Source organism: Oncorhynchus keta, chromosome 9 (assembly GCF_023373465.1).
Source record: "Oncorhynchus keta strain PuntledgeMale-10-30-2019 chromosome 9, Oket_V2, whole genome shotgun sequence".
NCBI classification, from domain to species: Eukaryota; Metazoa; Chordata; class Actinopteri; order Salmoniformes; family Salmonidae; genus Oncorhynchus; species Oncorhynchus keta.
The window spans coordinates 12,668,201-12,694,228 of NC_068429.1; the positions used below are offsets into that span (position 1 = coordinate 12,668,201).

General features: G+C 41.1%; 1 protein-coding gene across 2 annotated transcripts in view; it reads right to left on the minus strand.

The window, feature by feature from the left end:
- Window positions 1-26,028, minus strand: part of LOC118374479 (ras-related protein Rab-3C-like) — a 59,281-nt gene that overhangs the window by 11,473 nt on the left and 21,780 nt on the right. For both annotated transcript variants that reach the window (XM_035760901.2, XM_035760900.2), the window contains exon 3: window positions 19,318-19,436. In XM_035760901.2, the coding sequence (XP_035616794.1) occupies window positions 19,318-19,436 (119 nt within the window). The remainder of the gene's footprint in view (window positions 1-19,317; window positions 19,437-26,028) is intronic.

A 26,028-nucleotide genomic window follows, 5' to 3' on the forward strand; every position in this document is an offset into this window, starting at 1 on the left:
TAGGTTGGAGTCATTAAAACTTGTTTTTTCAACCACTCCACAAATGTCTTGTTAACAAAGTATATTTTTGGCAAGTCAGTTAGGATGTGCATGACACAAGTAATATTTCCAACAATTGTTTACAGACAGATAATTTCACTTATAATTCACTGCATCACAATTCCAGTGGGTTTACATACACTAAGTTGACACTGCCTTTAAACAGCTTGGAAAATTCCAGAAAATTATGTCATGGCTTTAGAAGCTTCTGATAGGCTAATTGAGTTTGAGTTTATTTTTACAGGGACAGTGCACTTTAATCAACGTTTCATTAAAAGTGCCGGTTTTAGCCAGCCGGCTAATTTTCAACCGCAGTCCCTGGGCAGGTTATTAAAAACAATTACAATATAGACAATCATTGAGCAGTGACCACACGCAGAGCAACATAGGACACGCGAGACAGAGCAACATAGAACAAAAAGTCGCAAGACAAAATTCATAAAAGCAACAAAGTGTTTCCACACCTTATATGGTACAGACAACAGATAACATGGAAAGCGACAAAACAGAGCTGGGGATTATGTTCACAATTCTGATCGACCTTTAGCCATGTCTTCATGCATTTTGTGAAAATGTGATATGTGGTGCAGTTATGTGTGTCTGATGGCAGTGTATTCCAGACATGGGAAGCTCTCACAGAGAAAGCGGATTTACTAAAGGTGCTTTTCCTTAAGGGAACTATACAGTCACCTCTCATGGCATACCTTGTGGATCTGCTGCCATATGTTTGGGTTTTCTGTTTAACAAAAATACTTAATTTGTGTCAATTGGAGGTGTACATGTGGATGTATTTCAAGGCCTACCTTAAAACTCAGTGCCTCTTTGCATGACATCATGGGAAAATCAAAAGAAATCAGCCAAGACCTCAGAAAATAAATTGGAGACCTCCAAAAGTCTGGTTCATCCTTGGGAGCAATTTCCAAACGCCTGAAGGTACCATGGGACCATGCAGCCGTCAAACCTCTCAGGAAGGAGATGTGTTCTGTCTCAGAGATGAACGTACTTTGGTGCGAAAAGTGGAAATCAATCCCAGAACAACAGCATAGGACCTTGTGAAGATGCACGAGGAAATAGGTACAAAAGTATCTATATCCACAGTAAAACGAGTCCTATATTGACATAACCTGAAAGGCCGCTTAGCAAGGAAGAAGCCACTGCTCCAAAACAGCCATAAAAAGCCAGACTACGGTTTGCAACTGCACAAGGGGACAAAGATTGTACTTTATGGAGAAATGTCCTCTGTTCTGATGAAACAAAAATATAACTGTTTGGCCATAATGACCATTGTTATGTTTGGAGGAAAAATGGGGAGGCTTGCAAGCTGAAGAACACCATCCCAACCGTGAAGCACGGGGGAGGAAGCATCTTGTTGTGGGGGTGCTTTGCTGCAGGAGGGACTGGTGCACTTCACAAAATAGATGGCATCATGAGGAAGGACAATTACGTGCATATATTGAAGCAACATCTCAAGACATCAGTCAGGAAGTTAAAGCTTGGTTGCAAATGGGTCTTCCAAATGGACAATGACCCCAAACATACTTCCAAAGTTGTGGCAAAGTGGCTTAAGGACAACAGGGTCAAGGTATTGGAGTGGCCATCACAAAGCCCTGACCTCAATCCTATAGAAAATGTGTGGGCAGAACTGAAAAAGCGTGTGCGAGCAAGGAGGCCTACAAACCTAACTCAGTTACACCAGCTCTGTCAGGAGGAATAGGCCAGAATTCACCCAATTTATTGTGGGAAGCTTGTGGAAGGCTACCCGAAATATTTGACCTAAGTTAAACAATTTAAAGGTAATGCTACCAAATACTAATTGAGTGCATGTAAACTTCTGACCCACTGGGAATGTGATGAAAGAAATAAAACTGGAAATAAATAATTCTCTCTACTATTATTATGACATTTCACATTCTTAAAATAAAGTGGTGATCCTAATTTACCTAAAACAGGGATTTTTTTTACAAGGATTAAATGTCAAGGATTGTGAAAAACTGAGTTTAAATTTATTTAGCTAAGGTGTATGTAAACTTCCGACTTCAACTGTATGTACTTTTCAACACATTTGGAAGGTGCAGCCTACCTCTTGCTGGTCCCCCTTTGACTCAGAGCACAGAGAACCAGACTGAACCGAATTCACTGGTTCTGGTGGATGGGATTACTCCTACTTTACAAATTACCTCGACTATAACCTGTACCCCCGCACATTGACTCGGTATCGGTACCCCCTGTTTACAGCCTCATTATTGTTATGTAATTTCCTTGAGTTGCTTTTTAATTTAATTTAAAAAATGTACTTTAGTTTATTTAGTAAATATTTTATTAACTCTATTTCTTGAACTGCATTATCGGTTAAGGGCTTGTAAGTAAGCATTTCATGGTAAGGTCTACCTACAGCTGTTGAATTTGGAGCATGCGACAAATACAATTTGATTTGACAGTTGCTAGTCCTAAAGTCATGTGGATAGGTTCATTGAAGAGGTACATTTTTGTAAGCTCAGCATAGCTACAATTTCTTGCTTTCTCAAATGTCAACCAAAGCTTAACATACTTTGAGATTCACTGAAGTGTAGGGTGTCAGTGTTTTCAGTTGCTTCCACTGAGGTAACCCTAGGAAGACAGAGAACCATATCAGTGTTAGGGAAACTAAAACTAACTTATTTTGTGTGCAAATGCAAATAGTTATTATCTGAGATTTTTTAATATTAACTTTAACAGATGGTGACCTCAGCGAGGAGGTGAAAGAGCAGCGAGGTTTCCCAGGTCTCACCTTCCTTTCATCCACTTCCAAACCAAGTAATTTGCCAGAATGTCGTAGCACTTGGTCCCCTTCTTGATTCTGCTCCGGTAGTTCTCCTTCTGTTTCTCCTGCGCCTTGTCGATGTTCAGTCTCACCTTGACTGATAACAGGAATAAATACAATTATATTTCATATTACAAATAAATTTCTTACATATCTCTTGGAGGGCCAGAACATACATTTACAGCAGATAATCATTTTTACCTGGTCAGTCCGTGCCTGAAGGGGGTCCTCGAAGGCGTTCTGATCTGGTTCGACAACTTCCACCACATCAGGTGGACTTTCAGTGATCTGGAAGTACTGTCGCGGAAAATGCTATCCCGTGTTTTACTGCTTAAAGAACAGTCTCTTGTTATATGCTAGTGTTTTTTATAACCTGATACAAACGTGTCTTGGTGTGACATAGTCATAAGACTAGGCTTACAGCTAAGAGATGTTTGGGTGCAACAACAGCATGTAAAATCCTGTGGGTTTACTATCAACAGAAAGTCACATGTATGGAACCTTGCAGAAAGGAGTATAATATAGTGTTGTTGTGAATGCAGTTCGACGGTTGAGCTCTCAGGCTATCAACCTTGTGCTATCTTGAGTTTACACAGACAACAAATGACCTTTTCCACACTATCTACTGACTGCCACATATACAGAAAGGGGTTGTATGTATTTTCTCTATAAAAGCATGGAACCGGCACTGTTCGTGGAGCTTTTCAACTATGCACTGTTGAGTGGGAGGTTGATTCTCCATTTTTGCAAATCTTATGATAAAGTGTTGTTTGAAAGAATCTGCAGTCTCTCTTCCCTTTGATTAGATATTCCATGACAAACTGGTGACAGCTGTGGGATGCTAACTCCGCTTGCTGATTGCTCCCAGGAGACGGAGGTTAAACCGCGCACAGGGGCTCCGTTAGACATGGCTCAGGGTACCAAACACTCCGACTAAAATGGAGCAGAGGGGGATCCACCTCAGACCTGCCGGGAGTGTCGGTGAGTGGATTCGTCATTCCAGACACATAAGATAAATTCAAGGTGGGACTTATTTTATTTTATACATCATAGGAAATCGTGTTCTAAGAACAGGTTGTGCACATTGTCTTTGTTGAAGCAAAGACACCCCTAGTTAGAAACTTTGTTGTAGCAGAGTTATTTCTGAATAGGAGTAATTCTAGGGCACCCATCCTGTTGAAGCAGGGTGACCCTGTAGGAGCAGGGGACATCTCAGATTGGGATCTTTCTTTCAAGCAGAAGTATCCTGGTTAGCGACGTGGTTGTGTTTCTCTGTTGAAACAGAGAAGCAGCCATGGGATGATATGACACGGTTACGAGTTATGTGATCCCAGGGCACAATCCTGAGATATAAAACATATTCCTGCAGATAAAAAAATATAGACAAATTTAAAGGAAAATAATGTGTGAAAGAATATGTATATAAACATTGTAAAATCAAATGTATTAATCAGTGTATTTGTAAAACAGTTGGTTATGATTGGGAAACCAGCTATAAATGTAAACCCTACACGGAAATGTAGGGTTTACCTTGTGGATACAAGATTTATAATTACATAGTGCAAAAAAAAACATTTTGATGGAGGAGAAATACTATTTTCAAATGATAAGAAAGGTAGACGTTCCTAACCAAATACTGTTTGTTTTGTGTTTGTTTTAGTTTCCTGGGTGTGTGTATTGACCAGAGATTTATATTATGGACGCACGATGGACGCTATCAGCACGACTAGCTGCACTGTGTGATCGAATAAAGGAACACATATTCTCCAGTAGTAAATTGGCAGATGTTCCAGAATTTGTTAGATTACAAGGTATTAAAACCATTACCAATTAGGCACATACCATAACTACTCTCCAGGGAAGTGGGTATCACTACCCTAGAAAATAGTTTAATTGGCATATATTAGAGCGGTGAATGAGTAAATCTAAACTCTTTGGCCACGGTCAGGAAGAGGTCAACTATAGCAAAACCATAGGAAAGGAAGCACAAAGATATTCTACCCATTTGGCTTGAATATGAAAAAATCCAACCATGGATAAAATTGGGCAGCATCTCCCTCCTGACTGGAAATATGCGAGAGTGGATACAAATTCTTTGCTTTAACTAATTATGGTAATTTTTTAGTTACACTATGAACCGCATAGCATATCATTACAGCAGTATGTACCGGTAATAACTGTTAGCTAGCTACCTAACGTTAGTTGGCTACTAATATATCGAACTTGTCAGTATATTAGCTATGTTATCCAACGTTTATTGACATCAGTATTCACATCATTCTTAGCTTATCTAAATGGTATATAACATGAAAAAAGCCTAACCAGCTCTGCTAGGGTGGGTAAATGGTCAAAGTGAGGATGTGTTCTCTTATTTGTGTCTGGAAGTAGCAAGCAAGCTAGCCAACTTTGGCAAGTTAGCTTGGGTGCTTGACTGCCTTTGTGAAGTCAGAGAGCTTGGATCAACCCTGCTCTTTGGCCAGAGAGGGCAGTGTGTGCTCTAAACAGTCTGCATTTCCAAAGCACACAAAGTAGTAAATGTCTAACTATTATTTGTTATTCTAACAAGCTAGCAAGAGGCCGCATAGCAACAGCATCAACTTTTGGTACACATGCAAAGCTCAACATCAAGGTTACCATTTGGTTGCAATATAATAAAATGAACTAATAGTATATAGTATGAAGTATATACTCATTAAGCATGTATTATATAGTATATTAGTATCTGCATTTGAACACAGCTTGGGTATGTGAGTATACTGATTGAATGTGTACGTCTGCTTTGATGGCAGCTTTGAAACCTGTTATCAGCATGGAAATTGCGGGGGTAACGGAAAACTACCGAAGCGCAGTGTGTGGGGCCATTCGTCATTCGAAAAGTGAGTTTAGAGTGTCACACCCTGATCTGTTTCACAGGTCTTTGTGATTGTCTCCACCCCCATCCAGGTGTCGTCCAGCTTCCCCATTATCCCGTGTATTTATACCTGTGTTCTCTGTTTGTGCGCTGCCAGTTCGTTTTGTTCATTCATACCTACCAGCATTTTCCCCCTTGCTCCTGTCCTATCTATAGTGCCTGTTTTTTAGTTTTCCTGGTTTTGACCATTCTGCCTCACCTGACCCTGAGCATGCCTGCTGTTTTGTGCCTTACCCCACTTTACTGGATTACCAACCTCTGCCTGTCCTGACTCTGAGCCTGTCTGCCGTCTTGTACCTTTGCCCCTCTACTCTGGATTACCAACCTCTGCCTGACCTGACTCTGAGCCTGCTTGCCATCCTGTACCTTTGCCCCTCTACTCTGGATTACCAACCTCTGCCTGACCTGACTCTGAGCCTGCTTGCCATCCTGTACCTTTGCCCCTCTACTCTGGATTACCGACCTCTGCCTGACCTGACTCTGAGCCTGCTTGCCATCCTGTACCTTTGCCCTTCTACTCTGGATTACCGACCTCTGCCTGACCTGACTCTGAGCCTGTCTGCCATCCTGTACCTTTGTTCAAATTAATAAACTTGTTACTTTGACATTGTCTGCATCCGGGTCTTACCTTCAAATGTGATAGTTGGGGCAATATTTGTTAACTTTATGACAGGAAAATATGGGGAATTCACTTACCCTAATCAATGAAACTATTAATTCTTATGGGATTTTCTCAGTCCGGTTAATACATTTAAATAAAATAGCCCATACGGATCGCAGTGCCAGCTGTGCCACCAGAGACTCTGGGTTCGAGCCCAGGCTCTGTCTCAGCCGGCCGCGACCGGGAGGTCCATGGGGCGATGCACAATTGGCCTAGCGTCGTCCGGGTTAGGGAGGGTTTGGCCGGTAGGGATATCCTTGCCTCATCGCGCACTAGCGACTCCTATGGCGGTCCGGGCGCAGTGCACGCTAACCAGGTCGCCAGGTGCACGGTGTTTCCTCCGACACATTGGTGTGGCTGGCTTTCGGGTTGGATGCGCGCTGTGTTAAGAAGCAGTGCGGCTTGGTTGGGTTGTGTTTCGGAGGAGGCATGGCTTTCGCATCTCTCCAGAGCCCGTACGGGAGTTGTAGCGATGAGACAATATAGTAGCTACTAAAACAATTGGATAACCACGAAATTGGGGAGAAAAGGGGGTAAAATAATATAAGGCTTGAAAACATAAGGCTTGAAAATTAATTTTTTTCCTCAGTAAGAGTTAGGGAGAATTAATACTGAATGTAGACAACTTGTAATGACGTAAGAAACCAAAATATGGTTTCCATAAAATTTAAAATCATTGCAGAGTAAATGTGATATATTGAAGGAATTTTATTATGTCGCAAGGAAAAATATTATCTGCTTTTATTGACCTTGCCAGATCTGTTTCCAAATCAATGAATGTCGATTCAACTCGTTGACTGCTAAATCCCCTTTGCGCATGGGAAATCTTTGCAAAGAAACACGTGGATGAACTTTAAGGCTATTTTCTGGTAATTGTGTTGTTATTGTGTTCCAGATGTTAAGACAACAAACCATTATAATTGGGTTATTTGCAGGATTTACTGGTCATTTCAATAGCATTGGGTCCATGTTACTGACTGAATCGAAGTTGTGGGCAGAAAGAGGTTCAAGTATTGTGAACATTTTAATTAACATCAAAATGTATCTTTTCCCTAATTAATTGGCTGATGTATTTTGTGTATTTGGCGCATTACATGTTAATATACATTTAATAAGTGTGAAGCAGAAAGAGAATATCCTATAGAGTTTGGTCTTAAAATATAGAGTAATGTTGTTTGGATAAACTGAAATGTAAACAATGCCTTCTAATAATGTGAATGGAAATATGTTTAGTGGTTTTTGGATAGTCTCAAATAATGCCATGTTGTAGTCCACGGGTGAAAGCGAGTCGTGCTCGCTGGGCTATATCAGGCTGTAACGGGCGCAGTGGGACATTTGAAGCAGAGGTCTGAGTAGTTCAATCGTAAACGTTCTTTGACAGTTTCTGGTTATTGTTGCTGAGTTTTGTAGTTTAGGTAACACCAGTGAATTAGAGCCGAGTTAGAGTCGGGTTAGAGCCGAGGTATTACATTTACATTTACATTTAAGTCATTTAGCAGACGCTCTTATCCAGAGCGACTTACAAATTGGTGCATTCACCTTATGACATCCAGTGGAACAGCCACTTTACAATAGTGCATGTAAATCTTTTAGGGGGGTGAGAAGGATTACTTGAAAGAGGTACACAAATTGAATTTTCTGAAGTTATATTTTGAACATGTGTACTCTTTTGATAAGGAATGTACTGAAGAAACTGTACCCTTGAATATGAAATGTATGACATGTATGACTGTTTTTAAATAATTAATCTAATACAGAAAGAAACACATATTTGAAGGGTTTGAATGACCTCTGACCTCTGTCCTGACTTTCTAGTGTGGTTTGATCACCCTCACTGGAAAGCCGAGAGATGGTTGGTTGATGATTTAAGGTAATTTGTCATTTTGAATTGAAGGTAATTTATAATACTGATAATTACAGAGAAGTTTATAGTTAATAGTTATACGTGTGAAATCGAACCACGAGAAGGACAGAATTGTTTCTAGTCTATTTTTCTATTCCTTGAATCAGGTTGTGGGTATAATTTTTTTTCTTTATGGAGTTATTATGGGTAGTGATTCTAATTCGATTTTGTTATTTACATTTTTTTGTTTTAATTCTTAACCTGTAGTGTTGTTGTTTTTTACACAGTCACAATGTCAATCATGTGTCAAAATGGGGGAATTACCAGTCTTGAGGTTTTTGGATTGAAGTTTACACACCTTGAGTGATATGAAGGTATGTATTGAGTGATATATGAAGGAGTGTATTGTTGCGTTGTTTGTTCTGTTGGATGATCTGGATCATTTCCTGAACCTATGATTCTGCGATGAGGTTGACAGTGTGACAAGGGGAGTATAACCAATTTGGAAAAATTGTTTCAACAGAATGTGTTGTAATTCTCTTTGACATTTGTTTTAGAGATTTGTATTAATAATATTGGTCCGAAGTAATAACGTCGTAATAACTTCATAATAACTTCGGATTAATATTATTAACTTGTCTAAAATTGTTATTTTGGGGTATCAGGTTGATTGAGGAGATTTACACCATGCTAAATGTATAGTTATTTAGACTAAGAATGCATTGAGATACCGATCTGTCATTAACATGTCACTCACAACAGTGCAAGACAGGGATAAACGGGGGCTGTAATAATAAAAAAATAATACTGGTAATAAGTAGTACAAACTGTCTATATATGATCCCGTTTTTAAATGTATATTCTAACTGTATTGGTGTGTGCCAAGTTGATGGTCTTGAATTTGAGTAATAGACTCAACGTGGCGCACTAAATTTAGGTTCAATAACATTGATAGTATGGTTTTTATTTTACCGTGTTATTAGAATTCTAATGTTAAAGGACATCAATACATATGGCTTTCTGGATGATACAGTACAAATTACTTGATTATGTTTTAGTATGTTTATAACTATGTAAATGGACTAGCAGTAGGGACTAATGTGTTATGAATTAGATAGAATGATTCATCGTGCAAAATGTATTTGTAGCCGGAGGCTAAGTACATACGGGGACAGAATGTTTGCATAAGAGTGTGCCAAATGATAGGTGACCATTGCTGTACATTCCTACCCCAGGGTGAGGGTAACTTTACTATTGTAGTTGAACATCTGAAAGAGCTCAGCGGTGACTGGAATCCATTTGGATGGGTTCAGTCATTAATTGGTGTTATGGGAGCTACAATATTTCATTGGTTAATTTATGGCTTAGTCCTTTTTTTTAACAATAATTCTGATTATGTGTTAAGAAATTGTACAGCAAAGTCATGGAGACTATTCTTGCCATGCCATTTCTGACCGCTGAAGGAGATGCCTCAGAACCCTATTTACCTGATTTATTTCCTATTCCTGATTACATGTCTGATGAAGACTATGATAATCCATAACACAGAGGTAAAAATATTGAGTTAATGGTGCAGCATGTCCATAGGCCATGCTCACTGCGGGGGTTATGTAAACGGTGCTCCCAAGGTAGAGATAAGGGCCTACCGTCATGGTGACCATGTGGCAATATGGACAGTCTCAACGAAATTATTGCCTTGTGTGTGGTGATAAAGTATGTACTGATGTTTGCACTATATGAAGGGTTGAAACTCAATGACATTGGAGGTCATTTACAATTGTAATGTAAGAAACTATTTTCTTTTCCCTCATGTTAATGCTTGTTTAATGAAAATTCTGGTAAGTAATGTTCTATTATGTTGAGACTTAGTCTCAAAAGGGAGGAAATGTTGTGGAAAATTACATAATTAGTCATGCTATGTTTTACTGCTTAAAGAACAGTCTCTTGTTATATGCTAGTGTTTTTTCTAACCTGATACAAACGTGTCTTGGTGTGACATAGTCATAAGACTAGGCTTACAGCTAAGAGATGTTTGGGTGCAACCACAGCATGTGAAATCCTGTGGGTTTACTATCAACAGAAAGTCACATGTATGGAACCTTGCAGAAAAGAGTACAATATAGTGTTGTTGAATGCAGTTAGACGTTAGAATGCAGTTAGACGGTTTGTGCTATCTTGAGTTTACACAGACAATGCATTACCTTTTACACACTATCTGCTGACTGCCACATATACAGAAAGGGGTTGTATGTATTTTCTCTATAAAGCATTGAACTGTCACGGTTCGTGGAGTTTTTCAACTATGCACTGTTGTGTGGGTAGTTGATTCTCCATTTTTGCAAATCTTCTGATAAAGTGTTTGAAAGAATCTGCAGTTTCTCTTCCCTTTGATTAGCTATTCCACGACAGTACGTTATACAACAATAGCAATAGACAAACAACAACACTAAGTCAATAACAAATTTGAAAGACTACAATATATACAATAATTGTATATACAATTGTATTGTTTCCCTCAGTCAACACCTGCGGCTCACATCCATACTCTGTGGAGGCCTGGATGCTGCTGTTGTGTGGAAAGAGAATTACCATCAGGTTGTTCTCCCAACCTTCCTGGTACCAATCGAGGGACTTGCCCATGGCAGTTTTGAGGGTCTGGTTGGTCCAATCACCAAACCTGGAGGAGGGGGTAGGAAAGCGATATCTATTGACAATGTAAAATATTGAAATATGTCTGATTATGTACCATGGAAAAACAAAAACAAATTGTAAAAAAAATAAAAATAGAACAAACCATTGGTGACGGAATATAACCTATAACATCCGTACCTTGTTCCAGTGTTCATGACCTCGGTCACTCAAGATGACCTCAGGAGAAGCGTTGGTGTTGAAGATATCCACCATCGCCTTGGAGGTGGCCTCACCAGTCTCGTCCTTGATGGGTATCACACAAAACGAAAATACATTTTTGGTTCCAAGTGCCCTTTTTGATAAGTTACAGAAGGGAATTTAGAGTTAAGCTCTTCCTTTACTGACCTTAATGGGTATTGCCTTCAGGCACTTGGTAAAGTGATCAGTCACCATCAGACACCAGCTGTTGCCATTCCTGGATTTTGTGAAGGGTCCGATGAGGTCCACCCCTAACATTTAAAGTGTTAGTGAGAAGATGACTTTATTCTTACCTGTATCTGTATCATACAGTATGCATATTTTCACATTTGTAAGGATACTGAAAACACACATTCAATAATATTGAACTCTGCTCTGATCAAATGAAGCAAGCATTACATAACAACTTATCAAGGCAACATTTCAATTGGGATACTTACCGTTCATGTGCCATGGTGAAACAACTTTTATGGGCTTCAACTCTGGCACCACAAACTCTGTCTTCTCACATTTCTGGCAGGCTAGAAAGGGTTCTGACCTTGAAGCTAAAAGGGACCAATTGAAACATTGTGTGCTCTCTGATATGACATTCATTGAAATCCTAATAATTTCAGATATAATAGAATACGATCGATAAACAAAAGGTTATTTCACTTGCCCATCTGTCCACGTCCTTGACAATTCCCCATCAGAAGAAGTGTAGGTTGATTTTGGCAATTGTGCGCTGCACTCTGAAAGGGCCAGCATGCATCTGGGTCAGCACAGCCTCCTTCTCCTCCTTAGTAAAAATCCCCCTACTGTGTAGCTTGCCATCCTTCCCCCATAGGTACATATAATTGCCTAACAAGTTGGAAGAGTTGTTGAAATACTCAAGTCTAAGTACATTTGTACGGCTGTCTTTCGGTTTTTGTTTCACTCTTTCTGTCTGTCTTCCACTCTCTTCCTACCTTTCTCGCTCTGTCTAGCGAAGCCACCTAGTTAAGGGAATTTGGAATGACCATAATTGCTACACCTATCCATTTGATTGATCAGGGTTAACTTATAGCTAGATACCTCAATATGACAGACATGTATAACTAGCAACATGTAGATAACTAACTAGCTAGATGGAAAATAGTTGTTGAAAAATGGTTGTACATACTGTAGCTAAATCCATCCAGTTATCTAATAGAAGTTAACTGCTTAACGTTACCCTGAATTGTGAATTTCTCTAAATGTTGCACCTCTTGTCGAAATCAGGGGTGCCTTCATAGTACTTTGCCTGGTTGGAAAGATAAATGAAAATCTCCTCGAGGGATGCCATTGAAGTGCAAGCTACATTCAAACACAAAGCTACAATAACAGTCACAATAGTAGCTAACGTTAGCTAAATAAAACTATCTGGCTAGCTAGCTGGCTACCTAGCCAGCTACTGTAACTGGCTAGCTGACTAGGCAGGCTGAGGTAAATAAGTAGAGTAGCTAGCAGCGTTAATCTAAAAACAGTTTAAATTATTTCTTCCTATTTAACAATATTTTCTTATATGGTGAAGAAAGAGTGTTCTCTTTACATTTTGTTTTTGTCCTCTGAGGCAGCAGATGGTCAGCAGGTTGTCACTGTCAAAAACACCATCCTTGGAGAGCAATTCTGAGGTAATAATTTTGCGCGGACTGAGTGAGCGCTTATGAGGTGAAATAGAACTAGAACTGCCCGCGTCCCCCTTCCTTCGCGACCGCTATGAGGAAAAATAGAGCCAAGCAACCAGCATAGCAATGGACGCTTTGGTTCATTACGTAATCTGGTAAGAATTTTGCAAGTTCTTGCAACAGCGCTAGCAACAGAAGCTAGAACTCATTGAATCCCATTGTGACGCACGGGGTAGAGGGGGTGTGGGGGGGACTTTTTGGAATGGGGACACTATTTGGCATGACAGGGTCCTAAGCAAGACACCTTTTACCATGTTTTATGCCATGCTAATGATATCTGAGTGAGAGTGACTAACAAAGTCAATGGGGGTCCCTGGGCGGTATTGGGCTATGATCACTACAAGTTTAGATAACCAGCTAGACTAACTTACCAATCAAAAAATGTTAGCTGACATTGCTAATTGAGTACCTGTCAGTGACTGATAGATCAAGAGAAAAACTGCTGATGCACAACCAAATTTCAAACATCCACCTCATATATTCTTTCTACTACACTATTTCTCAACAGTAAGTTGAGACACCGACTGAGTTACTGAAATTATTATTCTACTTGTCGGGCCCCCTAGTGGCCTGGGGCCCAAAGCGACCGTCTGGTGTTCAACCTTCCCAAGTTCTCTCACGTCACCCCGCTCCTCCGCTCTCTCCACTGGCTTCCAGTTGAAGCTCGCATCCGCTACAAGACCATGGTGCTTGCCTCCGGAGCTGTGAGGGGAACGGCACCTCAGTACCTCCAGGCTCTGATCAGGCCCTACACCCAAACAAGGGCACTGCGTTCATCCACCTCTGGCCTGCTCGCCTCCCTACCACTGAGGAAGTACAGTTCCCGCTCAGCCCAGTCAAAACTGTTCGCTGCTCTGGCCCCCAATGGTGGAACAAACTCCCTCACGACGCCAGGACAGCGGAGTCAATCACCACCTTCCGGAGACACCTGAAACCCCACCTCTTTAAGGAATACCTAGGATAGGATAAGTAATCCTTCTCACCCCCCCCCCCCTAAAAGATTTAGATGCACTATTGTAAAGTGGCTGTTCCACTGGATGTCATAAGGTGAATGCACCAATTTGTAAGTCGCTCTGGATAAGAGCGTCTGCTAAATGACTTAAATGTAAATGTAAAATGTCGCTTATGCCTGGAGCCGGCCCTGCAAGTCAATGATACTGATATTAGCATGTCCAAATTATCCTAAAGTATCCAATATTGATTGTGTGATGATGTCTCTTATAGATGACATCATTGAGATGTAGATGATTTTGACATGTTATTTAGTAATTTGAGTGAACTATCCCTTTAAAACACAATATCACTACACAGTGGGAATTTATCTTCTATACGCATCTAATATGACATCCACATTGAGTCATCACTACGTGGCGACGATGCTGGCATTAAGTGTTCTTGTGTGACAGTTGACCACTCAGAGGCCTCCGTTCTCCAACTCTCATTATGAAGGGAGTTCAGGGAGGATTCTCTTAAAAGTACTTCCTGAGGCAGTGGATTTGGTGTACTGAAATAGTTGTGTCACAATTGGGTTTAGAACTTCACATGACAGGCTGTGTCACAGTGGGGTTTAGAACTTCACGTCAGGCTGTGTCACAGTGGGGTTTAGAACTTCACATGACAGGCTGTGTCACAGTGGGGTTTAGAACTTCACGTCAGGCTGTGTCACAGTGGGGTTTAGAACTTCACGTCAGGCTGTGTCACAGTGGGGTTTAGAACTTCACGTCAGGCTGTGTCGGATTCTCTCCCCTCACCCCTTCAATGGCTACCGTTAGCCATATTACAGTTCAGGGCTTACAGTTGGAGAGATTTGAAAGCATCAAGTAAGAGACAACTAATAAGGCAAAGCAGTGAATCATTTGCATTTTCTACCCAGCTTAGCACGTGGGCTATGACTGAGGTTGAATTAGCCTACAAAATGGTTGAGTGAAATCTCTCATGCGTCTGCACACTCTCTCCTTTTCTCTCTCAATATCTTGCTTTTCCCAAGCGCGCTCTCTCTCCCATCTTATATCTCCCTCCTTCCCTCTCTCCGTTGCTCTCACACTCCCCACTAAGCCTAGCACCAAATCATGAGTATCCCTTTTGAATACCATTCAGCATACTGTTATTCATACTGCTGTCTGTAGCTGAGCAGGGGTTAGGCCTGGTTCAAGCCTTGGAAACCATGTGAGTGGATTTTCTAACCAGTCATCTTGGATTGGTCATTGAGCACTATGGGGAAATACAAAACTATTAGTGTAAACTCTACACTACATCCCTCTGGGAGTGGAGAGACTTGGGTCTTCCTGAGTGTCTCAGAGTAGGATTGCTGATCTAGGATCAGTTTTCCTTTTTAGATTATAATAAATTAGATAACATGGTCAGAGGGGATCTGTTCTTAGATCAGCGCTCCTACTCTGAGACACTTTATGAATAAGGGCCCTGGTCTGGATGTGGCATCATGTCAGTGCATCTCAGCTGTGCCCATTTTTAATCCAATGACCCGGCTAATAACCCCTACATGGTTACCGTGGTTACACCCAAGGGTTAAATTGTATATAGACTGCCCATTTTTTTCTACTGTGTTATTGACTTGCTAATTGTTTACTCCATGTGTAACTCTGTGTTGTCTGTTCACACTGCTATGCTTTATCTTGGCCAGGTCGCAGTTGCAAATGAGAACTTGTTCTCAACTAGCCTACCTGGTTAAATAAAGGTGAAATAAAAATAAAAATAAAAAAAATGGAAGGGGATGAGAGTTCTGTCCTCTGGGAGTCAGCATTCAGAGGGAATTGTGCAGAAATCTCTGTTAAGAAAACATCAGATATCTCTGTTAAGAAAACATCAGATATCGGTTAAGAGATATCAGATATCTCTGTTAATACTCTCTCCAAAGTGAAACATAAAACTAGGTTTCTGGCAAAAAAACCTCTAAATATCTGGATAAGAATGCATTGGTGGCATTGGCAGGGATTCTTGTTCAGTGCCACTTCGACGATGTGTGCTCTTCCTGGTACAATACGCCCCCAAGATAATGAAAAACAAACTGCAGACATCTCAGAACTAATTAGTCAGGATTATTCTTAAACTTCCAGAACGTACTCATAATGACCATTCCCATTTTGAATGGCTCAAAGTGGAGGAGAGAATCTCTCAGATTAGATTGTGTCCTGTACATCAACTTATCCACAGTATGATCCCCAGGAACCTACAGTGCTCTCGAATAGTATTCAGACCTCTTGAATTTTTCCACATTTTGTTACGTTACAGCCTTATTCTAAAATGTATTAAACCCCCCCATCAATCTACACACAATACCCCATAATGACAAAGTGAAAACTGTTTTTTAGAAATGCTTGGAAATTTATAAGAAATAAAATACAAAAATAACTTATTTACATAAGTATTCAGACCCTTTGCTATGAAACTTGAAATTGAGCTCAGGTGCATCCTGTTTCAATTGATCATCCATGAGATGTTTCTACAACTTGGTTGGAGTCCACCTGTGGTAAATTAAATTGATTGGCCATGATTTGGAAAAACCTGTCTATATAAGGTCCCACAGTTGACTGTGCATGTCAGAGCAAAAACCAAGCCACGAGGTCGAAGGAATTGTCTGTAGAGCTCCGAGACAGGATTATGTCGAGGTACAGATCTGTGGAAGGGTACAAAAAAATGTCTGCAGCATTGAAGGTCCCCAAGAACACATTGGCCTCATTCATTCTTAAATGGTAGTTTGGAACCCCCAAGACTATTCCTAGAGCTGGCCACCCAGCCAAACTGAGCAATCGGGGGGAGAAAGGCTTTGGTCAGGGAGTTACCAAGAACCCAATGATCACTCTGACAGATCTCCAGAGTTCCTCTGTGGAGATTGGAAAACCTTCCAGGACAATCATCTCTGCAGCACTCCACCAATCAGGAATTTATGGTAGAGTGGCCAGACGAATGCCACTCCTCAGTAAAAGGCACATGACAGCACGCTTGGTGTTTGCCAAAAGGCACCTAAAGACTCTCAGACCATGAGACACAATATTCACTGGTCTGATTAAACCAATATTGAACTCTTTGGCCTGAATGCCATAGCGTCACCTCTGGAGGAAACCTGGCACCATCCCTACGGTGAAGCATGGTGGTGGCAGCATCATGCTGTGGAGATGTTTTTCAGTGGCAGGGACTGGGAGACTAGGCAGGAACTAGGGAAAGATGAACAGCGCAAAGTACAGAGAGATCCTTGATGAAAACCTGTTCCAGAATGCTCAAAACCTCAGACTGGGGCAAAGGTTCACCGTCTAACAGGACAACGACCCTAAGCCAACACAATGCAGGAGTGGCTTCGGGACAAGTCTCTGAATGAACTTCAGTGTCCCAGCCAGAACCTTGACCTGAAAATAGCTGTGCAGCGACGCACCCCATCCAACCTGACAGAGCTTGACAGGATCTGCATAGAAGAACTTAAGAAACAGGTGTGCCAAGCTTGTAGCGTCATAACCAAGAAGACTTGAGGCTGTAACTGCTGCCAAAGGTGCTTCAACAAAGTACTGAGTAAAGGGTCTGAATAACTATCTTCATTATGGGGTATTGTGTGTAGATTGATGAGGAAAGAAAACTTTTGAAAATATTTTAGAATAAGGCTGTAACCTAACAAAATGTGGAAAAAGTTAAGGGGTCTGAATACTTTCCTAGAGCACTGCAAATAAACACTATGACATAGTTTGTCCATTAGCCTTGCTATGTAAAGACTGTTGTTCATGAATCATGGAGTATATATCATAATATAATTAAGCAATAAGGCACTGAGCGGGTGTGGCCAATATAGCACGGCTAATAGCTGTTCTTATGCACGGCGCATCGCAGATTGCCTTGAAACAGCCCTTAGTCGTAGTATATTGGCCATATACCACAAACCCCCAAGGTGCCTTATTGCTATTATAAACTGGTTACCAACGTAACAGTAAATGTTTCGTCATGCCTTTGATATACCACGGCTGTCAGCCAATCATCATTCAGGGCTGGAAACACAGTTTATAATAATAAGTAATATAAATGGTTAATACATTCTCATATGCATTGTGTCTATCAAGCATCTAATAATGCTTGTATCAGCTGTTTATAATCACACCAAATAAAGTTTCACTCAGTTCGACTATAAGTTGGCTTTCAGTGTAACAGGTTGGTCCATTAACTGACCACAGGCAGCTGTGCTGCTCTAGACCAAACTAGACCACAGTACGGTGTACATTTTAGGACCCCCTCAGCCTCAAGTCTCACACCGGTCTCAGATTTCAGTCCTGTACTGAAGAAGCAGCGTGTATGTGATGAGGGCTACAATCAATAGATTTAAATATTAAGCCCCTCCTCTGGACTGCCGTTTGCTTCTTTTCTGTCCCTTTTTCCTTTTTATTGTTGTTTAAATATCATCCAGTTTAGTGATGCAAGCATATAGACCCATTGAGAAAGAGCAAACCTTTCCCTTGGTCTTCCTACAGTGCAGTAGTAACCTCTGAGGAACTATAACCGGTTGTGATAAAATAGGCCTATGGGTAAGCTTGCATGAAGTACCATATGCATCTTCTGTGTTGTGTTAAGATAATATTGAATTAGTTAAAACGGAAGTGCTGTTCATGGAACATTTAACACGTTTGACATAGTTAGCTGGTTGTCTTGGTTGAGAGCTTGCTATGTTGGCTACTAGCTAACGCTGGAGGGTTGTGGTTTGTGGTTTACATCGCGTTGTTCCATTTTAAAATGAATAACAGCTAAATAACATTACCTTACATCAAATGAACTATCTAATATAAGCAAATTATCTAGCCAATATTAGCTGCTTAGCATAGCCTACTGTTCTAGCTAGATAGCTACCAGAAAGCTAGCTATGCCAACTTCTCAACCAAGACAAAGCAAATGAGCTAACCACCTTTTTACTAGCTTATGATTTGTGAAACCATAATATAGGCCTTCTAAAGACATTCTGAAGACTCCATTAAGACTTTATAAGCTAAAATGTTTGACTGAAGTGCGACTGAGAAGAGTTAGGCTATAATGCATATTCAACCATTCAACTCTACTTTAGTCAGTGTTCACCACACATTGTGTAACTATTCTCTCTCTGTAAACACAGACTGTGTGTTGTAAGGACATCTCCCCTGCTGTCGGAACTATACTATGCGACTGTAGCAGCTATCGATCCACACTATGCTTCAGGGTCCCAATGTGAGGGAAGAATATGGAGTTTCATGCCATGCACTGCTTCCCATTGTTTCCACTTAAGCCTCAGTGCACAGAACGGTTGCCTTCGGCCACTGAGGTGGAAACCATGTTCAGCCAAGCTAACCAATGACTCATCACACCGTTTATTGGAATTTCTTCCGTTGTTTGCCTTTTAAACAGGGTGTACTGTATTTGACATTAAGGATGTACAACAACACCCTATTACGGACACAAAGGGTTAGACATCCAACTGCCATGACACACCTGGTGAAGAAAACAGACAGAAGTAAATAGTTGACTCACCAGTCCTGCACACAACCGAAGGACTCCTCGTTGGTGATGTCATACATCAGGATGAAGCCCATAGCTCCTCTGTAGTATGCTGTGGTAATGGTCCGGTATCGCTCCTGACCCGCTGTGTCCTACAGACAGAGATGGACATACATCTTTCAGATAAAACTGTCAGTTTCAACATAGACAGCCAGACAGTCTAGTTACCTGGAGTACAGACAGACAGACAGACAGACAGACAGACAGACAGACAGACAGACAGACGGACGGACGGACGGAGAAAGAGAGACGAGACAGACAGACAGACAGACGGACGGAGAAAGAGAGACCGAGACAGACAGACAGACAGACAGACGGACGGAGAAAGAGAGACCGAGACAGACAGACAGACAGACAGACGGACGGAGACAGACAGACAGACAGACGGACGGAGAAAGAGAGACCGAGACAGACGGACGGACGGAGACCGGACAGACAGACAGACAGACAGACGGACGGAGACCGAGAGACACAGACAGACAGACAGACAGACGGACGGAGACCGAGAGACACAGACAGACAGACAGACAGACGGACGGAGACCGAGAGACAGACAGACAGACAGACAGACGGACGGAGACACAGACAGACAGACAGACAGACGGACGGAGAAACGAGACAGACAGACAGACAGACGGACGGAGAAAGAGAGACCGAGACAGACGGACGGACGGAGACCGAGAGACACAGACAGACAGACAGACAGACAGACAGACAGACGGAGACCGAGAGACACAGACAGACAGACAGACAGACAGACGGAGACCGAGAGACACAGACAGACAGACAGACAGACAGACGGAGACCGAGAGACACAGACAGACAGACAGACAGACAGACAGACAGACAGACAGACAGACAGACAGACAGACAGACAGACACAGACACAGACAGACAGACAGACAGAGTCTCTCGGGCGATATCACTCCTTGACGACCTAATTGTTAAGCATGGTGAATCAACACAATCTGTGAATTTGTATTATAAAGTAGCAGTGGTAGAGAATAGGTGACCATCCTAAACAAGTGGTACGAACAACCTCGCTAACTGTCTGAATGCGGCTTAGATACAGCACTGCCTGATACACATCTACAGCTCAGAGTAAAAAAACAATCACTTCATCACCGACAGTCAGCTGCTCTTGCACTTTGCTTAATGACTACCGTACGCACCGATAACAACCTCAGCCTTTAATTGAGCAACGGAGAGAGAAAGAGAGAGAAAAAGGGCCACTTCCTGTGCAGTGCATTGGATGCGTCCCAAATGGCAGCCTATTCCCAACAATGCAGTAGTATCTAACAATTCACAACAATGCAGTAGTATCTAACAATTCCCAACAATGCAGTCGTATCTAACAATTCACAACAATACAGTAGTATCTAACAATTCACAACAATACACACAAATCTAAAAGTAAAAGAATGACGGCGTGGTAATGACTAAAATACAGTAGAATAGAATATATACGTATGAAATGAGTAAAGCAAATAGCTATAGCCCAGTCTAGTGTTTCCACAATCACTATCACACCCGGACTGCTGGGTTTGCTTCCACGCTTCCGTGCCTCTGTTGCCGTGGTAACTGGGCATCTGGGAAGTGGTGGTTGGGCGGCCGGAGGAGAGTGGAGGTGGACAAGGGTGACAACAGAGGAGAGGACGTGGGGTCCTTGCTATCCGGGTTCCTTGGGAACGTCCCCACCCCATTGAAGTCCAAATGTAAAATAGTTAAGGATCGGGTTAAGGTTAGGGTAAGGATCGGGGTTCATTTTTAGGGTTAGGGTAGGGACATCCCAAGGTTCCCAGATGGCTGGATTACAGGCGTTGGGAGACCAATAGGAGCACATCACTGTCTGAGGCAACTACAGACCACGTCCATCAACATAGAGAACAGTGGGGAGAGGTGGGGTTCTACTAAACATAAGCTTCACAGCATGTGAATCATGCTAAATCTAAAAAGCCATTTGTGTGTTCTAACTCTGCATGTCTGCTAAGTTGAGGCCTATACTAGCTACAACCCATATATATATACACGGGATCTTAAAGTGAATTCCTAAGCTTTCTGCCCCTCATAACGACAAAAACTGTTAACGGAACTGGTATTTTTTCCTCTGTGACATTGGCAGACATACTGTGCAAGAGCAATGTCAATTCAACCCGCAGGACCCTTATTCAGTTGAGAAAAGTACAGATTTCCCCTGTGGCATTCTCTTTCCTACAGTATCAAGTCACACGAAAACTCCCCACTGAAGCAGAGTTAAAGGTCATAAAAAAATGTTATGTCTAAATACAGAATTCTAAAAGGGAATTTAAGCATATTTAGATACAAAAACAAAAATATGTGTGATCATTTTCTACTTCCAACTTCCAACGAGATTTCTCTCGTCTCAAACCCTCTCAATCCATATTCTTCTCAACCCATCTCTCTCAAATCTGACATGTCATCGTTTCAATCCCAATTTACCTGCAACTAAAACAAACACCACCACTGTTGCTAAGCACTCATTGGTGTTTTTATTGAAGTGTCCTCTCATCAAAAAAATATATATTGAGTGGAGCAGACGACACAAAACCCCTCAACGACGGGCTCAACCAATCAGTCTAGCAGAAGCAGCCTGCTAGACCACAGCACTGGACCATGACTACGTGGTCATTTTGCCTTCCGTTGCTGAGCTGCGGCTTAACTCAGTTTGAAGACCACCGAGCTCTTATCAGACTGTGGCAGCGAGGATATGCTAGGCTAAACACACACAGAGAGAGAGAGAGAGAGAGAGAGAGAGAGAGAGAGAGAGAGAGAGAGAGAGAGAGAGAGAGAGAGAGAGAGAGAGAGAGAGAGAGAGAGAGAGAGAGAGAGAGAGAGAGAGAGAGAGAGAGAGAGAGAGAGAGAGAGAGAGAGAGAGAGAGAGAGAGAGAGAGAGAGAGAGAGAGAGAGAGAGAGAGAGAGAGAGAGAGAGAGAGAGAGAGAGAGAGAGAGAGAGAGAGAGAGATTGTGATTAAACAAAACCAATATTTGCCCTATATTCACATTTTTTCAGGGGGTGCTGCAGCACCCTCAGCAGCCGTACTTCCCGTGGCTATGCTTTCAAAATAATGAACCAAGAAAGTTTGAATGGGGAAGAGAGAGCTATAATATTACTACAGACTTTAGATATGGAATTATTATGCAAGTATGTGCCAAATTCCTGTTTTTATATAAGATTTTATATATTATAAATAATACAAAACATACAAATGACATCATCATGCAAACATCACATCTGCCCAGACCCACTAGTCCCCACCCCTATCCCCAGCACCCTTATCACCTTCTGCCACATGACCTCAAACTGCACCATTTTGTTTCTCTCCGTAGCCAACGCTCTTTCAATTTCTTGATAACAAAGCATTTGACCTTTCCATTGTGTGAACAACGGAGGATTGGCTGATTTCCAGTTATTGAGAATATGTTTTTTAAGATAATTGATGAGACGAGTATTGTCCAGCCCATTGGGTATCTCACTGCACCCTCATACAGTATGTCATATCTTGAAATTTACAGACAGACAAACTAAAAGTACATTTACATTGTAATACTTCTGACATCCATCTTTCAAACTCCGCCTAGAATTTGTTATTTTATAATTTTGTAAAATTCCCAGAAGGCATGAATTATGGAGTCATTAGATGTTTTACACTTCAAACATGAATCTGCAATTGTGCTGTAGAATTTGTGAATTTTGTCTCTTGTATAATAAATTCTATACAGTAATTTATACTGGATTAAGAGTACATTTTTGTTACCTGTAATCTCATTAGTTATGTTTCAACATTCCTTCCATCTTGTGCCAATATCAATTATTTTTTAATCTTGGTTCCAATAATAATAATAAAAATGTGTATAGGCTCTTTGCAAGGTTTTCTATAGTTTATCTATCATATGAACATCCTTTGGTGACTCAAATAGGATTCCCTCAAGATTACTCTGATGTTCAAAAGGTTTCAAATTAACATTGTGTGATATAACACTTTTAAATTGGATGTATTTGAAAATACCTACATTGGTCAGTCCAAAATTGTTTTTTAAAGCTGTCATGGAAATAAATGTATTTCCTATTACCAAGTCATTTACAGTTTCTATTTCTTTAGTTTTCCATGTGGGCCAATTTATCGATGAATTCTAAAAAGCTATCCAAGGATTGTTCCATAAGGTTGTGTTTCTAGGGAGTGAAATTGGTTCTTGCAAAATATATGTTTTATTTTCTTCCACATTGTTATTGTGTTCTTAACTATTAAGTTGTTAATCTTCTTAGCTTTATACTTTAAAAATAGACCTGAGCATTCTCAATATGTACCCATTGTTCCTCTTTAGTGCATTTAATAACTAGCCCTATGTAGCAAGTAAAAGGGTAGGGAGTTGATACAATTCCAAAAACCAGTGACTCAGCCCCTGTAATAGAGGCAGAGAATCCCAGTGGAGAGAGGGGAGCCAGCCAGGCAGAGACAGCAAGGGCAGTTTGTCGCTTCAGTGCCTTGCCATTCATCTTCACACCCCTGGGCCAGACTACACTCAATCATAAGACCTACTGAAGAGAGGAGTCTGCAGTACAGACATAAAGGTTGAGTCTGTGTCTCTCACTTGGATAGTCAGATCATTCCATAAAAATTGAGCTCTATAGGAATAAGCCCCGCCTTCAGCTGTTTGCTTAGAAATTCTAGGGACAGTAAGGAGGCCTACGTCTTGTGACTGTAGTGTATGTTTAGGTTTTAAATCAGCCCTAGCGTTAACAGGAAGCCAATGTAGAGGCTAGCACTGGAGTGTGCTATGTTTTGGTTCTAGTCAGGATTCTAGCAGCAGTGTTTAGCACTAACTGAAGTTGATTTAGTGCTTTATCTGGGTAGCTGGAGAGTTGAGCATTGCAGTAGTCTAATCTAGAAGTGACAAAGCATGGATTAGATATTCTGCATCATTTTTGGACAAAATGTTTCAGATTTTTTGCAATGTTACGAATATGGAAAAAAACTGTCCTTGAAATATCCTTGATATGTTTGTCAAAGGAGAGATCAGGGTCCAGAGTAATGCCGAGGTCTTTCACAGTTTTATTTGAGACGACTGTACAACCACCAAAATGAATTGTCAGATCCAACAACTTGGGCCCTAGAACTAGCATCTGTTTTGTCTGAGTTTAAAAGTTAAACATTTGCCGCCATCCACTTCCTTATGCCTGAAACACAGGCTTCCAGGGAAGGCAATTCTGGGGCTTCACCAAGTTTTATCGAAATGTACAGCTGTGTGTCATCAGCATAGCAGTGAAAGTTGACATTGTGTTTCCGAATGACATCACCAAGAGGTAGAATATATATTGAAAACAATATATTGAACCTTGAGGAACGACGAAACCTAGGATTGTTTTGTCAGAGGTCAAACCATCCAGAGACAAACTGATATCTTTCTGACAGATAAGATCTAAACCAGGCAAGAACTTGTCCATGTAGACCAATTAGGGTTTCTAATCTCTCAAAAAGAATGTGGTGATAGATGGTGTCAAAAGCAGCACTACGGTCTAGGAGCACGAGGACAGATGCAGAGCCTTGGAAAGGTAATTTACCGCCTTTACGAGGGCAGTCTCAGTACTATGATGGGGTCTACAACCAGCCTGAAACATTTCATATACATGATTTGTCTTCAGGAAGGCAGTGAGTTGCTGTGCAACAGCTTTATTTTTTAATTGATAGGAATGGGAGATTCAATATAGGCTGATAATATTGTTTATTTGTTGCAATTGCAAACGTAATAAAATGGTGGTCCGATAGTCCAGGATTATGAGAAAAAACATTTATATACACAATATTTATTCCACTACATCCAGGGTATGACTGTGGCTGTGAGTAGGTCTGGAGACATGTTGGACAAAAAACAATGAGTCGATGATGACTCCGAAAGCCTTTTGGAGTGGGTCTGTGGACTTTTCCATGTAAATACTAAAGTCACCAAAAATGTGATATTATCTGCCATGACTACAAGGTCCGATAGGAATTCAGGGAACTCGGTGAGGAACACTGTATACTGTCCAGGAGGCCTATAAACAGTAGCTACAGTTGAAGTCAGAAGTTTACATTCACCTGAGCCAAATACATTTAAACTCAGTTTTTCAAAACTCCTGACATTTAATCCTTGTAAAGATTCCCTGTCTTAGGTCAGTTAGGATCACCACTTTACTTTAAGAATGTGAAATGTCAGAAAAATAGTGGAGAGAATGATTTATTTCAGCTTTTATTTCCTTCATCACATTCCCAGTGGGTCAGAAGTTTACATTCACTCAATTAGTATTTGGTAGCATTGCCTTTAAATTGTTTAACTTGGGTCTAACGTTTCAAGAAGCCTTCCACAAGCTTCCCACAATAATTTGGGTTAATTCTGGCCCATTCCTCCTGACAGAGCTGGTGAACTGAGACAGGTTTGTAGGTCTCCTTGCTCGCACACACTTTTTCAGGTCTGCCCACAAATGTTCTATGTGATTGAGGTCAGGGCTTTGTGATAACCACTCCAGTACCTTGACTTTGTTGTCCTTAAGCCATTTTGCCACAACTTTGGAAATATGCTTGGGGTCATTGTGCATTTGGAAGACCCATTTGCGACCAAGCTTTAACTTCCTGACTGATGTCTTGAGATGTTGCTTCAATATATGCACACAATTTTCCTTCCTTATGA